The sequence below is a fragment of the Tamandua tetradactyla genome, chromosome 4 (assembly GCF_023851605.1).
Source record: "Tamandua tetradactyla isolate mTamTet1 chromosome 4, mTamTet1.pri, whole genome shotgun sequence".
NCBI lineage: Eukaryota > Metazoa > Chordata > Mammalia > Pilosa > Myrmecophagidae > Tamandua > Tamandua tetradactyla.
Window position 1 is genome coordinate 8,354,675 of NC_135330.1, and position 18,635 is coordinate 8,373,309.

The following is an 18,635-nucleotide window of genomic DNA, read 5'->3' on the forward strand; positions in this document are numbered from 1 at the left end:
GTTGAAGAGAACTCTGCAAAGCATGGGACCAGCAACCACTACACAAGTTTTTCCTTGGTTATAAGTTATATATTCGATCAATCACTTTAAAGCAATTTAAAAAATATTGTCATCTACATTCAATCATTTATTGAAACTGAGAACAAGGTAGTTTTCCCAATGCTTGGATATGTTAAAACCCTCACCCCACAGTCCGGAGAAAGAAGGGCCACTGAGTAAACCCTTGGAAAGGGTAGGATTGCCACTTTCTCAAGCCCCAAGGAGGAAAAGGCCATTCTATAAATGGTTCTCAGACCTTAAAATCTAATGGAGTTTGCCTTGCTGTTTTTCAGAACTGTTTGGGTCTGGTGACCCCCGTTTTTCTCCCAATTTCTTCCTATGGCAATGGGAATGTTTATCTTAGGACTGTCCCTCCTTTGCATATTGGAAGCAGATAACTTGTTCTGAGCTTTATAGGTCTACAGCCAGAGGAGACTTTTGCCTTAGGACAGGCCATACATGGACTTTGATAAGATTTTGTATTATTTTTGAGTTGGTATTCTATTTGCATTGTTACTTTAATGTAAACATTGAAGGCTTTTGTGATACTGTGATGGAATGACTATATTTTGTATATGGAAAGAACATATATTTTTGGGGTCTAGTGCTGGTCTGAAACTGTTATGTACTCCGAAAGCCATGCTCTTTTAAACCTAATCCAACTTTGTAGGGACAGATTTATTGCTTGGGTAGGACCCTTTGGTCAGATTATTTCCATGGAGCTATGACTCCACCCATTCAAAGTGTGTCTTTATTTGTTTACTGGAGTCCTTAAAAGCACTCACAGAGAATTAGTTCAGAACCCACATGCAGAGCACAGAATTGAAACCAAGACACAGATGTTTGGAGAGGCAGACAGAAATGCTTGGTATATGCTAAGCTAAGAAATGAAATAGAGAGTTTGTCCAGGAGAAGCTAAGAAAGGACCCACAGATGCTTAAAGAAAGAAAGCACTGGTATTAGAATGGGTGTGACTCCACCCATTTCAGGTGGGTCTTGATTACTTTACTGGAATCCTTTAAAAAAGGAAGCATTTTGGAAAAGGCTGGAGATTCTGAGAAAGCAGAGAATGATGACAGAATGACGAGAGCCACGAAGCAGAGAGCCTATAATGCAAGACACCTTTGGAGATGAAGAATGAATACATCCCTAGGGGAGCTTCTTAAAACAAGCCTGGAGAGAAAGCTAGCAGACATTGCCATTTTCACCACATGCCTTTCCAGTTGAGAGAGAAACCCTGAACTTCACTGGCCTTTCTTGAGTGAAGGTAACCTCTTATTGGTGACTTAATTTGGACATTTTTATAGACTTGCTTTAATTGGGACATTTTCATGGTCTTAGAACTGTAAACTTGTAACTTATTAAATCCCCCTTATAAAAAGGCATTCCAGTTCTGGTATATCACATTGTGGCAGCTAGCAAACTAGAACAGTATACTAAGCCCCAAACAACATCACTCCTGTTGACTCTTGAAAATACCTAGGGCTAGAACTGAGACTCTATAAAGGTTTCATGCACTATGTTTGCCTTTCTGGAACATATATGTCTCTAGGTCAGATAAATCCTAAAGCACAAGAGGGATTAGCCTCTCCAAGATTATCAATTAACTCCACTTCTCTATCCTTCAGTGTTGACACCCTTCTCAAAACGAACAAATCAGAATGGGCACTGGCCAAAGATCCCTACAGATTGGGAGAAGGATTAAAGAAGGAGGTATACAGAGATAATGGGATTTAACAAATGAGTATGGCTCCTGAATAGATAAATTAATATTCCTTCTAGTCCCCACTGTTTTTTGGAGTAGCAAGACGGAAACATCTGTTATGGTGGAATGGTAACCCATGACAAATTCTGGGATCTGTTTTGTAACTACTTGTTGAAGTGTTCTTTGAAAATTACTCCTTTTTTTTCTCCCTTTGTTCTGTATATATATTACATTTTACAATAAAAAAGTTTTTCAAAAAAGAAAAAGCCAATCCATTTCTGATATATTGCATTCTGGTAGCTTTAGCAAATGGAAACAAGGAGAGATGGGATAGGCAGATGACTCTTATGAAACATGGGTAAAGTATTTGGATTTTACTCTAATGGTAAGTCTTAAAAGGTTTTAAGCATGATCAAGTTTAAGTTAGAAAATTATTTCTCTTTTTTTGATATTTGGAAAATGGATTGGAGAGGAGCAAGAATGGAAGAAGACAGACTGGTTAGATAGCTACAGCTGAGATACAAGTAAGATATAATTGTGTCACAGATCTCAGTGATGGGAATGAATAGTAATACAATTTGGAGGGAAGGAGAAAGATGTATTTCAGAGATGGAAATGATAGAACTTGGAGATGAACTGGATAAGGGTGTAAGAGAATGGGAATAATCTAAAATGAGTCTATGTACCTTTTACTTATCTCATAAATTCAACAGTTAAGGTCCTAGGATATAACTACTACCCAAATGTTAAAGCCTTGATATTTTCTCCCAAAATGAAGATAAAGCTAAATCTTACTCAATTTCCAAGAATACAGATAAGAAAAACTGTGGGACCTCTTTTTTTGAACATTACATATCCATAAATAACAATTATTTCATCTCACTCCTTTTGAACATGGAAAACAGTGTAAAGTGAACAACTAAATAATTGGGTTTTCTCAGATGACAGATTTAGGGACTCAAAAGCTATCGACATTCCTGTTTTTTTAGTTGAAACTGCAATGAAAATATTTATGCCATTTTTACTCCTTGTATGGCAATAGTATGCAGGATTCTTTAGAGTGTAAATTAAATGGTAAAGAAAGAGCATGACCTCGTCAGAGAGGAAGAGGTAATAAGAATAAAGATATTCCACCCATGCCCAAGAAAGACCATTCCTTCTCAGTATTATACTGTGTACACTGAGTACTCACCAACATGAATTGGGGCTGGAAATAATCCATATTCATGCTCTCCTGGAGTATACTCCAGCTTCTCTTTCTTTAATTGGATCAATCGGCTCTTTGGGCTGAGATTAGGAAAAGAATGGTAAACAGTAAGAGGCAATGCAATTTTCTCCTGTGGCGAAATACAGACAATAAATCTCCCCCTCATGAGTATTTAACAGAGGCTTAATTTTTTTTAACTGTTTTTTATTGTATATTATAACATATATCAACACACTTCAATAAGCAGTTACAAGACAGATCCCAGAGTTTGTCATGGGCTACCATATGATCCTCTCAGATTTTTCCTTCTAGCTGCTCCAGAATATAGGAGGCTAGAGGTCTTAAATATTTTTTTTTATGATCACAATCGACTTTCTTCCTTCTTTTATTGTGAAAAACAACATACTGACAAAAAAGCTATAAATTTCAAAGCACAGCACCACAATTAGTTGTAGAACATATTTCAGTTTGACATGGGTTACAGTTTCACAATTTTAGGTTTTTACTTCTAGTTGCTCTAAAATACTGAAAAGAGATATCAATTTAATGATTCAGCATTCATATTCATTCGTTAAATCCTATCTTCTCCGTATAACTCCATCATCACCTTTGATCTTTCTATCCCTCTCTTTAGGGGTGTTTGGGCTATGGCAATTCTAAATTTCTCATATTGGAAAGGTCTGTCACTAATATGGGGTAGAGAGAACTATCAGATGTTCTGGAAAGGCTGGGCTAGGTTTCAGGACTTATCTGGACCAGGGCAGAGGCTTAATTTTTATATATATATATTTTGGGAGGAGTTTAAATTTTTTTGTATGTGTGTGTTTGTAGGGAAGTACTGAGTATTGTCATGCATTTTTAAAATCTAAATTTCTGGAATTGTCCGTTAGAGGTTCTTAAGTTTTCTCCAACAATTTTGCAGAAGGAACACACATTTCAGATCAGATCATGGCAACTAGTTTATATTTTGGTAATGGTTTACAGTTTAAAAAGTACTTCTACATATTATTACATATCAATCCTGTAAAGCAGATAAGATAAAATATCAGCAATATGTGATAGATTTAGAAACATGCTCTATAGAGTTTAAGTGACTTGCCTTAAATTTAGTAGCTGGTAAGAAAGAGAGTAAGATTACACACTAGTTTTTTTGCTCAAGTCCTATCAACTATAGTCTCTTTATTAAAAACATCCCCTTAGGTTTACCTTTTCCACTCACCATACTGGTTTGTTTCCTAATGTTTGGTATGAAATCAACCTCCAAAGATTTGATAGATATATAAAAGGGAGGGGAAGAAAGAGAGAAAAAAAGGAAATGAAGAAAAAAAGAGAAGGGAGAAAAAGGGGCTTAAAGGAGAACCTCCTTTAGTCTATTCTAATTTTAAGATGACTAACAAGTTCCAGTTAATAAAACAAGGCTGTTATCTTTCTTTTAAAAAAACAGCTCTTCTCCATTATATCTTGTAACAAACAGTATACTAATAAACATTTTGCAGATGAGAAAACTGAGGCCTGAAGAAGTAAGTTACTTATAGAACCTGAAATTCTTAACTTTCAGGCCTGGTTCTTTCTAATGGATCATTCTTTTTAAACAATTACAAAGTACTCATTAAGTCTAGGTCCTTTTCTAAACGTTAAGGAACATTAATGAATAAGGTAGTTTACATCCTAATTGGGCAGACAGACTATAAGAAAATAAGTAAACAGGAAATACAGACAGAAAATTAAAATGTGCTGAGTAGAGAGTAACTGGGTAACTGTTTTACACTGAGTGGTTAGGAAATGCTTCTCTGAGGAAGGGATATTAAGTTAGGATGTAAATGTTACTGAGATGTCAGTTATGAAAGAATGTGGGAAATTGAGGAAGACCAGGCAGAAAAATAGCTGGTATAAAATCAAAATGAAATGAGACTGACAAATGAGAGGAATGGAAGGAGACCATATGACTAAAGTAGTCCTGATAAAGTCAGCAACTAGGTCATGTAAAGTTTTTTAAAGCAGTGTTAAGTGTTTTGGTAACAGTTACAGAGAAGGGAAAGAAATCTTAAATAAAGCACTGTAGGCCCAAGACCTGCCAAGCCCCTTGTCAGCACACAGAAACTTAATTATCGTTTCTTATAATCACTCTCTCAGAACGTGAAACCTCAGGCTAACTAATCATTATTCTGCAGGCTGCATTTTAGTTTGTATGACCACGGCCCTCTGGCTTGGCATTAGCCAAATAAGGATAATAACTTGATACAGCCAATTGAATAATTTATATTGCTAGTTTCCTTGTTGGCTATTTAATCTTGCCCTTTCTACATCTTTTCAGAGCGCTCTTCTACTTTCTGGATGGGATGCTGCCTGACTCATAAATTGTTCAATAAAGCTGTGAGATCTTCATTTTCATGCTATTAAAAAATTTTTCTTTTATCAGAAAGATACTAATCTCTTTATGTCTAAAGGTCATTTTTCTTACCTTAAAAAAATTTACCCAAACAATGTTTGTAAACAGAAAGACAATTTTTTCAACTCAACTAAAGTCGTATTTCATTATTAATTTATTAAAGCCACTTAGATCAGTAAACAACTACGTCCAGAATCAAGCAGTCTGTATAGAAAAAAACATGGCCTACATCCCATTACTTCAAGATTTTATCCAAACTAATTACAGAGAGAATATAAAAAGGTTTTATTTAGCTAAAACTGGAATGAAAGCAAAACTGACACTTTAACTGCGGCCATTAGGCAAGCAGCAACTAACAGAACATACTTAAGGAAAAAATACTTTGCACCCTAAAGTGAACACACACACACACATAAAACCACACACAAAAAATCAGGGTCACCTATGTAATTCCAGTACCCAAAATAAATGAAATCTTGAATATTTCCCATAAATTAGTGAATGCCTAACAAAACCAATTTTATCCTTGATTTCGCAATGCTGATGTTTATGATATATGATGCCTTTATGGACACGATAATCATGTAAGAAATTGTTGTTTTTCAAGTTCCTAGCCAAGTCTGATTCTGATTCATGCAATGGCTGCTTATGAGACACGGGCAACTGAGAATCTCTTTTCTTTTCTAAATTCTCTAGACTGTATGATCTCTGTACAGTGGCAGATGATAGAGAATATTTTTTTTTGTACTTATTAGTCTTGAAGATTCTGATAATTCCTAATATCTTCTTTGGTTCTCATTTCTTCTTGGGATACTATTATCTCAAATGACTTGGAAGAAAATTCTTCATGAGTGTTGGAGTGCAGAGCAGATATTTCAGGCATGGAGCTGCCATAAATAACAATAGGCCAGTTAGTAAATTTTTGTGTTGTGCTTATTTCAAACTGGGGCTAAAGTTGTAAAATAAGACTTAGTTCTATATGTCGGTATATAAATTAAAAAAGCCTTTACTTTTCTTAATAAAAGAAGGCAATTTGCTTTTTACAATGTTCTGTTTATATATGTAAACTTACATTGAGTATTTGTGGCTGGCTTTCTCATTTGGGAGAAACAGGGAGATTAATTGTTTTTTATCAACTTATCATTTGAATTCACTACAGAGATATCTAACTCAAACAGATCCACCATCTAAGGAAAAAGAACACAAAACAAATATTTAAGGAAAAAGTACTGAAATAGCTAGGGTTCTTAGTAATCATTGTTAACTGTTGCTATGTTTATGTTAAGTATTGCCTATAACCATTTTTTTGGCTTTACACATTTATCACTTATGTTCAAATCTCGTCACCTCTAATACTTTTTGACACTGCCTTTCCAAAACTCAAAAGAATTAAATTATTAAGATATACTCTACACTTAACTTAGTTTTGGAATTTTCCAGACCAATATCATTAATAGCTTACTCCCCAACCTTATAAAAGAAGGGATTTTTGGCATAGTCCAGATTTTAATGGACTCATCATTATTGTAAGAGCTGTCCTGTTTATGAAAGGTACAATATGAGAACTTGTTTATCAAAAATAAATTCAAAGTATGTCATAAGAAGTAGTTAGACTTGTTATACTTTGAAATTTATTGCTTTTCTGTATATATATATTGCATTTCAAAATAAAAAAAGTTAAAAGTTTGTTGCTCAGATGTGGCCTCTCTCTTTCTCTCTAAGCCCAACTATGCAAGGAAAAGCATTACCTCCGCCTCCTAATGGGACATGACTCTCAGGGCTGAGCCTGGCCCTGGGACCGTGAGATCAACAATACCTTCCAGACCAAAAGGGGCTCTTGAGACTCTACAAAAGTTTCATGCACTAAGTTGACTTTCTAGAAATCCATTACCTCCACAGGGTTCCTAGGCCAGATAAGTTCTGAAAACCCACAGGGACCAGACTCTCCAAGAGCATCAAACTAAATCATCCCCCTATCCTGTAATGTCGACATTCCTTTTCAACGTGAAAAAGTTTGAAAAAGCATAGCCCAAAGATCGCTGTACATTGGGAGAAAATACAAAGTAGTAGTAGGAGTTATAACAGAGAACAGTAGGATTTAACAAACGAGTATGACTGCTAAATCACTGCACTGATATATTAGTTTCCAGTGTCTTGAAGCAGCTAAAAGGAAAATTCTGAAATTGTGGAATGGTACCCACACCAAATTTTGAAACCTGCTGTAACTACTGAAATGTACTTTGAAAATTATTGCTTTTTTTGTGTCTGTTTATATTAAACTTCACAATAAAAAAACATTAAAAGAGTTGCCCTGTTTATGAAACCTACAATGTGAGAACTTGCATGCCAAAAAGAAGGTCAAAGTATGTTCTAAAAGTAGTTATATTTGGTACAATATACTTTGAAATGTATTGCTTTTTTGTATATATTATTATATTTCACAATAAAAAACTGTTTTAAAAAAAGGTTCCTCTCTTTTGTGGCTCAGATGTGGCCTCTCTCTCTAAGCCAACTCTGCAGGTGAACTCACTGCCCTTCCTAACATGTGGGACATGATGCTCAGGGGTTTAAATCTTCCTGGCAATGTGGGACATGACTTCCAGGGATGAGTCTGGCCCTGGTAAAGTAAGAGTGAGAAAGCCTTCTGGACAAAAAGGGGGAAGAGAAAAGAAACAAAATTTTAGTGGCTGAGAGATTTCAAATAGAGTTGAAAAGCCATTCTGGAAGTTATTATGCAGTATACAGATATCCCTTTTCAAGTGTATTGGAGAAGCTAGAAGAGGGAAATACCTGAAGCTGTTGAACTGTAATTCAATAGCCTTGATTCCTGAAGACGTATGAACAACTAACTATAGAGCTTTTAAGGTCTGACCACTTGACTGTGAAAACCTTGTGACTGCACTCCATTTATTCAGTGTACAGACAGATGAGCAAGAAAAAAAAAAAAGAAAAGAAAGAAGTAATAGGGAGGTATGGGGGTATGGGATGTTTTGAGTGTCTTGTTTACTTTTATTTTTATTTTTAATGGAGTAATGAAAATGTTCAAAAATCGACTGTGATGATGAATGCACAGCTATATGATAATACTGTGAACAACTAATCATACATTTGGGATGATTATATATGAACATACAATATATCTCAATAAAAAAAGAAGTTCAAGTCCCCTAGATTAATTAAATGCAAACAAAAGCTTATTAATATAAATGTTTCAGTTCTTTTGTAATTTTCAGGTTAGAGATGTAAACTAATGTTCTTAGACTGGCTTGGTACAATAGCTCAAAAAATGGTTCCTTGTTTATCAAGAAAGATTTCATTTCCAGGTTTGAATAGCCTTGCCAATTGGTGATCACAACATACATTTTATGGGATATATTAGAAGAGCCTAGAGATTCGTCAATGCCTCTACATTTCCGTATATGTATATATATATTTTTTGGCGGCAGGGCAGGGTGCACAGGCCAGGAATTGAACCTGGGTCTCCCATATAGAAGGCACACATTCTACCACTGAATCACCCAACCCTAATATATTTTTACTCTCAGAATAACTACTGGTTAAATTCTTATGAAATGATTATATAAAGGACTCCACTTCTATCCATTATTGGTAACTAAAATAAGTTAACCAGAACCATTCACTCTTGACTACTTTTTTTGCATGGGCAGGCACTAGGATTAGAACCTGGGTCTCCAGCATTACAGACGAGAACTCCGCCTGCTGTGCCACTGTGGCCCGCCCGGAAGTATTCACTCTTATCTACAAATGGTTTCAGATTTTTCTGTACTATTGTCAAAAGGCTGGGCTACAAGCAGAAATTGAAAACTTCTAGAAGAAGCATAAAAAAAAAAAGCCTCGGTAAAGGATTGTTATCAGATATTCTTGACTAAGGATACTACTGAGAATAGACTTATAGGTTCAGATTTCCCTGTATTAGCTGATATGACTTCAAAGAGACACCTGTTGGACTATAAAAAGGGACAGAGTTAGAATTTCCTGGACTTTTAATCTAGTAACAAATGAATTTGTGAAAATAGTCTGCTTAACCCCACAACAGCAAAGATAAGAATGGATACTTTGTACCATAGCCATTTTGGATAAGTTACTGAGTCTAAGAATTTTATCTCTAATTTTTTACAATGCTGATGTTTGAGGATATAGGATTACCTTTGTGAATAAGATAATCAAGTGAGATAACTGCTATTTTTTCCACAGAACAGATAAATGTAAACATGGTATTTCCATGTGTGTATTCCATTGAAATACATCTTAATTTCATATGATAAATAATTCTTTTACAGCCTAGATTCTCGTGCAAAACTTGTTTTGCAAATACATTTTTTTGCCTTTCCTTTGTCTCTAGTCTTTTTTTCTTCAAATCAATACACATTTTTTGGCATCTATTACATATAAGATGTCAACAAGAGGAAAAGTCCACGTCCAGTCACGTTCTCCGCCTTCCTTTGAGCAGTTTACCCTCTGACTGAGGACTTGATATGTGGTAGGTGGAAAGTTTACTGGTACAGTAATTATGATACAAGAGTGGTCATGAGGCTTCCATTAATGGCAACAAAACCCTGTACAAGAGTGCAAGTGTTGGTACACTGCTTAAGAACATGGACTTTGGGGTCAAACTTTCTGGGTTTGATCTCAAGGCTACACTTACAAGTGCTATGACCTAGGACCAGTTATGAGTCTTTTAGTGCTTCAGTTTCCTCTATAACAAGGAGAATAATAGGTCCTATCTCATATGAAAGTGGTAAACATTAAATGAATTAATATTTATCACGTGCTTACAGCAGAGCTTGGCACAAAATAAGTACCACGTAATTATTTTGTTAAATAAAGGAAATTCAGTTGAGAGAAGGGAAAGATTTCTGTTATTCTAAAGTTTCCTGAAGCGTTTGCAGGATCTAAATGGGAAGGGAGGATATCATGTTCCTTTTCCCCTTTCCACTGATTCCTTCCCTACTGCACAAACATTCTAAGACTCAATCATCCCCAACATGATAAATGGCCCCCTACACTAAAAATTTCATCTCTCCTTTCCTTCATTGGTAAACTTTTTAAGACTCTTTTACATGTGTACCTGTTACTCATTCATGAACATTTATTCCTCCACCAACCAAAACCTAACCTGAGTCCCCACCTTTCTGCTGAAAGCACTATTTATACCTAATGCTAAATCCAATGTCTGTTTTTAATCACTCACATCCTCTGTCCTTTCTAGAACATTCAGAATTATTCAGCATTCTGTCATCACAATTTTCTCATTTCTAGGCTCTGTCACTGTCATTAGAATACTGACTCCTAGAGGCAAGAGACTCTCCTTCACACACCTAAATCTCTTGGCACTCAGCAGCATGTCAAAATTAAACTGCTTTCCTAGACTCTGATCTCTATTATTTGTGGTAGGAGAATTCTGACATGGTACCAAGATTCCCAGCCCTAGGTGTACATAACCTATAGTATCCCCTTCCCTTAAGCACAGGTGGGACTATGAATATGATGGCATTCAGGTCCATGATTAGGCTGCACTATATGACAAAGGTGAAGGTATTTTGCAGATGTGATTAAAACCCCAAATCAACTGACTTTCAGTTATTCTATAGAAAAATTATTTTTAGTGGACCTGACCTTAATCAGATGAGCCCTTAAAAGAGACTGGGCTCTTGAGAGATAGGAGAAAGACTATGGAACTCCTAAACATAACCATCAGGGAATCCCCTGATATTGTGTCAAACCTGAGGGACACCCAAATCAATACGCCATGCCCTCGATCCTAAGACTTACACTTGTGAAGCTTATGTAGGTAGTGGAGAAGCTTAGACTACCTACACATATGTCTGAGCTACTTCTGGAGGACTTCTTTTGTTGCTCATGTGTGGTTTCACTCTCTCTAAGCCCAACTCTGCAAGTGAAATCATAGCCTTCCCCCCCTACGTGGGACATAACATTCAGGGATGAAAGTCTCCCATTGAGTTGGTTGCCTCTTCATCTTTTTTGTCTAGTCTTCTTTTAATAAAGATAAGCTTTATTAGGCTTATTTCCTTTTTTGTTTACTGGTTACAGAAATGACTCTGTAAGTCATTTGTAATAAGTTACAAATACTAATTGATTAAGTAGACAATGTTCATAGTAAATGGATGAACAACAACTTGGAAAGAATCTCAAAGATTAGGAAATGTACTTAAATTTTAACAGTCGTTTTGGTGACAAAAGCAGTTTCCACATTGCAATGGGAATAAAAAAGCAACTATAAGTCCCTTTTTAGCATCTAGTATTTATTTTCAGCTAACAGACACTAAATTTCTGATTCTACAATCTTTGTTACATTAGCTACAAGCAAAACTAAATCACAAAATAAAGTGAAGTTGAGGTTGCTTTTCATCAAAGACAAAATGGACGAAAATAAAACATGAGAAATCTATTGGAAATTCCTAAATATAAAAACTGAGAGCTAAGAGATCAAAAAGGATACTTCTGGACAAACCAACAAAATCTTACTGCCCTTTCCTCTACGTGGGACATGACTCCAAGGGGTGTAAATCTCCCTGGCAACATGGGACAGAAATTTTGGGATGAGCCATGACCCGGCATCAAGGGACTGAGAAAGCCTTCTTGACCAAAGAGGGAAGAGAGAAAAGAAACAAAATGAAGTTTCAGAGGCTGAGAGATTTCACACAGTCAAGAGGTTATCCTGGAAGTTATTCTTACGCATTAAATAGATATCCTTTTAGTTTATGGTGCATTGGAGTGGCTGGAGGGGAGTACCTAAAACTGTTGAGCTGTGTTCCAGCAGCCCCTGACTCTTTTTTTGATTTTCTATAAGTGGAATCTATTATAAGATATTGTACAAAGCAGACCAAAAATGTCAAAGGCACACCTCACTTTTATTTCAGTATAAGGAATCAGCAAAACCATAAATTATCCTACTGGTCCCACTTGCCCTCCACTGGAAAAAAAAAAAGGAATACATTAATATTCCTATCATCATAGAAGTTTTTTTCTTGTTTATTTACATTTTAATTGTTTATTTGAAAATAGACGATAGAGTTAACATTGTCCAAAACTTAAAGTTATAAAATGCTATACAGTAAACAGTATCTTTCTGGAGACATTCTATGCATCTAGTAACAAATGCATACATATAGTTCTCATTTTTTTTTCACAAATGTAAATACACTATAACACTGCTTGTTACCTTATTTATTTTTTTTTATTAATTAACGGAAAAAAAGAAATTAACCCAACATTTAGAAATCATACCATTTTACATATGCAAACAGTAATTCTTAACATCATCACATAGATTCATGATCATCGTTTCTTAGTACATTTGCATCGGTTTAGAAGAACTAGCAACACAACAGAAAAAGATATAGAATGTTAATATAGAGAAAAGAAATAAAAGTAATAATAGTAGTAAAAAACAAAACAAAACACACAAAAAAACCTATAGCTCAGATGCAGCTTCATTCAGTGTTTTAACATGATTACTTTACAATTAGGTATTATTCTGCTGTCCATTTTTGAGTTTTTGTATCTAGTCCTGTTGCACAGTCTGTAACCCTTCAGCTCCAATTACCCATTATCTTACCCTGTTTCTAACTCCTGCTGGACTCTGTTACCAATGACATATTCCAAGTTTATTCTCGAATGTCTGCTCACATCAGTGGGACCATACAGTATTTGTCCTTTAGTTTTTGGCTAGTCTCACTCAGCATAATGTTCTCTAGGTCCATCCATGTTATTACATGGTTCATAAGTTTATCCTGTCTTAAAGCTGCATAATATTCCATCGTATGTATATACCACAGTTTGTTTAGCCACTCGTCTGTTGATGGACATTTTGGCTGTTTCCATCTCTTTGCAATTGTAAATAACGCTGCTATAAACATTGGTGTGCAAATGTCCGTTTGTGTCTTTGCCCTTAAGTCCTTTGAGTAGATACCTAGCAATGGTATTGCTGGGTCGTATGACAATTCTATATTCAGCTTTTTGAGGAACCGCCAAACTGCCTTCCACAGTGGTTGCACCATTTGACATTCCCACCAACAGTGGATAAGTGTGCCTCTTTCTCCGCATCCTCTCCAGCACTTGTCATTTTCTGTTTTGTTGATAATGGCCATTCTGGTGGGTGTGAGATGATATCTCATTGTGGTTTTGGTTTGCATTTCTCTAATGGCCAGGGACATTGAGCATCTCTTGATGTGCCTTTTGGCCATTTGTATTTCCTCTTCTGGTAGGTGTCTGTTCAAGTCTTTTTCCCATTTTGTAATTGGGTTGGCTGTCTTTTTGTTGTTGAGTTGAACAATCTCTTTATAAATTCTGGATACTAGACCTTTATCTGATATGTCGTTTCCAAATATTATCTCCCATTGTGTAGGCTGCCTTTCTACTTTCTTGATGAAGTTCTTTGATGCACAGAAGTGTTTAATTTTGAGGAGCTCCCATTTATTTATTTCCTTCTTCAGTGCTCTTGCTTTAGGTTTAAGGTCCATAAAACCACCTCCAATTGTAAGTTTCATAAGATATCTCCCTACATTTTCCTCTAACTGTTTTATGGTCTTAGACCTAATGTTTAGATCTTTGATCCATTTTGAGTTAACTTTTGTATAGGGTGTGAGATATGGGTCTTCTTTCATTCTTTTGCATATGGATATTCAGTTCTCTAGGCACCATTTATTGAAGAGACTGTTCTGTCCCAGGTGAGTTGGCTTGACTGCCTTATCAAAGATCAAATGTCCATAGATGAGAGGGTCTATATCTGAGCACTCTATTCGATTCCATTGGTCGATATATCTATCTTTATGCCAATACCATGTTGTTTTGACCACTGTGGCTTCATAATATGCCTTAAAGTCCGGCATCGCGAGACCTCCAGCTTCGTTTTTTTTCCTCAGGATGTTTTTAGCAATCGGGGCACCCTGCCCTTCCAGATAAATTTGCTTACTGGTTTTTCTATTTCTGAAAAATAAGTTGTTGGGATTTTGATTGGTATTGCATTGAATCTGTAAATCAATTTAGGTAGGATTGACATCTTAACTATATTTAGTCTTCCAATCCATGAACACGGTATGCTCTGCCATCTATTTAGGTCTTCTGTGATTTCTTTTCGCAGTTTTTTGTAGTTTTCTTTATATAGGTTTTTTGTCTCTTTAGTTAAATTTATTCCTAGGTATTTTATTCTTTTAGTTGCGATTGTAAATGGGATTCGTTTCTTGATTGCCCCCTCAGCTTGTTCATTACTAGTGTATAGAAATGCTACAGATTTTTGAATGTTGATCTTGTAACCTGCTACTTTGCTGTACTCATTTATTAACTCTAGTAGTTTTGTTGTGGATTTTTCCGGGTTTTCGACGTATAGCATCATATCGTCTGCAAACAGTGATAGTTTTACTTCTTCCTTTCCAATTTCGATGCCTTGTATTTCTTTTTCTTGTCTAATTGCTCTGGCTAGAACCTCCAACACAATGTTGAATAATAGTGGTGATAGTGGACATCCTTGTCTTGTTCCTGATCTTAGGGGGAAAGTTTTCAATTTTTCCCGATTGAGGATGATATTAGCTGTGGGTTTTTCATATATTACCTCTATCATTTTAAGGAAGTTCCCTTGTATTCCTATCTTTTGAAGTGTTTTCAACAGGAAAGGATGTTGAATCTTGTCAAATGCCTTCTCTGCATCAATTGAGATGATCATGTGATTTTTCTGCTTTGATTTGTTGATGTGGTGTATTACATTAATTGATTTTCTTATGTTGAACCATCCTTGCATACCTGGGATGAATCCTACTTGGTCATGATGTATAATTCTTTTAATGTGTTGTTGGATACGATTTGCTAGAATTTTATTGAGGATTTTTGCATCTATATTCATTAGAGAGATTGGCCTGTAGTTTTCTTTTTTTGTAATATCTTTGCCTGGTTTTGGTATGAGGGTGATGTTGGCTTCATAGAATGAATTAGGTAGTTTTCCCTCCACTTCGATTATTTTGAAGAGTTTGAGGAGAGTTGGTACTAATTCTTTCTGGAATGCTTGATAGAATTCACATGTGAAGCCGTCTGGTCCTGGACTTTTCTTTTTAGGGAGCGTTTGAATGACTAATTCAATCTCTACTTGTGATTGGTTTGTTGAGGTCATCTATTTCTTCTTGAGTGAAAGTTGGTTGTTATGTCTTTCCAGTAACCCGTCCATTTCATCTAAATTGTTGTATTTATTAGTGTAAAGTTGTTCATAGTATCCTGTTATTACCTCCTTTATTTCTGTGAGGTCAGTAGTTATGTCTCCTCTTCCATTTCTGATCTTATTTATTTGCATTCTCTCTCTTCTTCTTTCTGTCAATCTTGCTAAGGGCCCATCAATCTTATTGATTTTCTCATAGAACCAACTTCTGGTCTTATCAATTTTCTCTATTGTTTTCATGTTTTCAATTTCATTTATTTCTGCTCTAATCTTTGTTATTTCTTTCCTTTTGCTTGCTTTGGGATTAGTTTGCTGTTCTTTCTCCAGTTCTTCCAAGTGGACAGTTTTTCCTGCATTTTTGCCTTTTCTTCTTTTCTGATATAGGCATTTAGGGCAATAAATTTCCCTTTAGCACTGGCTTTTCTGCGTCCCATAAGTTTTGATATGTTGTGTTTTCATTTTCATTCGCCTCGAGGTATTTACTAATTTCTCTTGCAATTTCTTCTTTGACCCACTTGTTGTTTAAGAGTGTGTTGTTGAGCCTCCACGTATTTGTGAATTTTCTGGCACTCTGCCTATTATTGATTTCCAACTTCATTCCTTTATGATCTGAGAAAGTGTTGTGTATGATTTCAATCTTTTAAAATTTGTTAAGACTTGCTTTGTGACCCAGCATATGGTCTATGTTTGAGAATGATCCATGAGCACTTGAGAAAAAGGTGTATCCTGCTGTTGTGGGGTGTAATGTCCTATAAATGTCTGTTAAGTCTAGCTCATTTATAGTAATATTCAGATTCTCTATTTCTTTATTGATCCTCTGTCTAGATGTTCTGTCCATTGATGAGAGTGGTGAATTGAAGTCTCCAACTATTATGGTAGATGTGTCTATTTCCCTTTTCAGTGTTTGCAGTGTATTCCTCACGTATTTTGGGGCATTCTGGTTCGGTGCATAAATATTTATGATTGTTATGTCTTCTTGTTTAATTGTTCCTTTTATTAGTATATAGTGTCCTTCTTTGTCTCTTTTAACTGTTTTACATTTGAAGTCTAATTTGTTGGATATTAGTAAAGCCACTCCTGCTCTTTTCTGGTTGTTATTTGCATGAAATATCTTTTCCCAACCTTTCACTTTCAACCTATGTTTATCTTTGGGTCTAAGATGTGTTTCCTGTAGACAGCATAGGGAAGGATTCTGTTTTTTAATCCATTCTGCCAGCCTATGTCTTTTGATTGGGGAATTCAGTCCATTAACATTTAGTGTTATTACTGTTTGGATAATATTTTCCTCTACCATTTTGCCTTTTGTATTATATATATCATATCTCATTTTCCTTCTTTCTACACTCTTCTCCATACCTCTCTCTTCTGTCTTTTTGTATCTGACTCTAGTGCTCCCTTTAGTATTTCTTGCAGAGCTGGTCTCTTGGTCACAAATTCTCTCAGTGACTTTTTGTCTGAGAATGTTTTAATTTCTCCCTCCTTTTTGAAGGATAATTTTGCTGGATATAGGAGTCTTGGTTGGCAGTTTTTCTCTTTTAGTAATTTAAATATATCATCCCACTGTCTTCTAGCTTCCATGGTTTCTGCTGAGAAATCTACACATAGTCTTATTGGGTTTCCCTTGTATGTGATGGATTGTTTTTCTCTTGCTGCTTTCAAGATCCTCTCTTTCTCTTTGACCTCTGACATTCTAACTAGTAAGTGTCTTGGAGAACGCCTATTTGGGTCTAATCTCTTTGGGGTGCGCTGCACTTCTTGGATCTGTATTTTTAGGCCTTTCATAAGAGTTGGGAAATTTTCAGTGATAATTTCTTCCATTAGTTTTTCTCCTCCTTTTCCCTTCTCTTCTTCTGGGACACCCACAACACGTATATTTGTGCGGTTCATATTGTCCTTGAGTTCCCTGATACCCTGTTCAAATTTTTCCATTCTTTTCCCGATAGTTTCTGTTTCTTTTTGGAATTCAGATGTTCCATCCTCCAAATCACTAATTCTATCTTCTGTCTCTTTAAATCTATCATTGTAGGTATCCATTGTTTTTTCAATCTTTTCTACTTTGTCCTTCACTTCCATAAGTTCTGTGATTTGTTTTTTCAGTTTTTCTATTTCTTCTTTTTGATCAGCCCATGTCTTCTTCATGTCCTCCCTCAGTTTATCGATTTCGTTTTTGAAGAGGTTTTCCATTTCTGTTCGTATATTCAGCATTAGTTGTTTCAGCTCCTGTATCTCATTTGCACTATTGGTTTGTTCCTTTGACTGGGCCATATTTTCAATTTTCTGAGCGTGATCCGTTATCTTCTGCTGGCGTCTGGGCATTTAGTCAGATTTCCTTGGGTGTTGCACCCAACAGGTTGAAAGATTTTTCTGTGAAATCTCTGGGTTCTGTTTTTCTTATCCTGCCCAGTAGGTGGCGCTCGCGGCACCCATTTGTCTGCGGGTTCCACCAGTAAAAGGTGCTGTGGGTCCTTTAACTTTGGAAAACTCTCGCCATGGGGGAGGTTCGCCAACCGAAGCGGCTTGGAAGAGTGCCAGCCGGCCCGGGGGTCTGAACGCGGGGAGGGTCGCCGGCCGCCGCAGCCCTGGAGAGCGCCCGACCGAATTTCCTAGTTGGCCCGGGGCGCCAAGCGTGGCGGGAGGGCGCCAACCGCCGCAGCCCAGGAGAGTGCACCGTTCCCAGCCGGACCTGGGAGTCACATGTTTGGAAGGGATCCCCCCGGTCACTGTTCTCTGCGGTCTGGGGATTTCCGATCCAATTCTCTCAGTTGGTCCGGGGGGCTCGCGTGCTGGGGGCGCAAGCCGCCGTGGCTTGAGGGGACCGCCTGCCCAATTCTGCCAGCTGGCCTGGGAAGGAGGAAGGGAGGGACTCCGGCCGCTTGCTGTCCTGACCGGGAAAACCCGCGCCCCTCGGCGATCTCACCGGAGCTGGTTCTCCCAGACAGTCAGCCGTTCCAGAATGGGGTACGCTGTCTGTTTGATCTCTGTCGTGGCTCTGGGAGCTGTTCTGTATTGTTTCTACTCCCCTAGTAGCTGTTCTGGAGGAGGAAAGGTGAGGGTGGCAAGGCTGTCGAGGACGGTGGCGGAGGAGCCGGTGAAGCCGGAAGAGGGCATG

The 18,635-nt window shown here is 36.8% G+C and overlaps 1 protein-coding gene across 5 annotated transcripts in view; it reads right to left on the reverse strand.

Annotated features, from left to right (window-relative positions):
- Positions 1-18,635, reverse strand: part of ASH1L (ASH1 like histone lysine methyltransferase) — a 340,594-nt gene that overhangs the window by 75,358 nt on the left and 246,601 nt on the right. For all 5 annotated transcript variants that reach the window (XM_077156397.1, XM_077156393.1, XM_077156395.1 and 2 more), the window contains one exon: positions 2,937-3,031. In XM_077156397.1, coding sequence (XP_077012512.1) covers positions 2,937-3,031 — 95 coding nt within the window. The remainder of the gene's footprint in view (positions 1-2,936; positions 3,032-18,635) is intronic.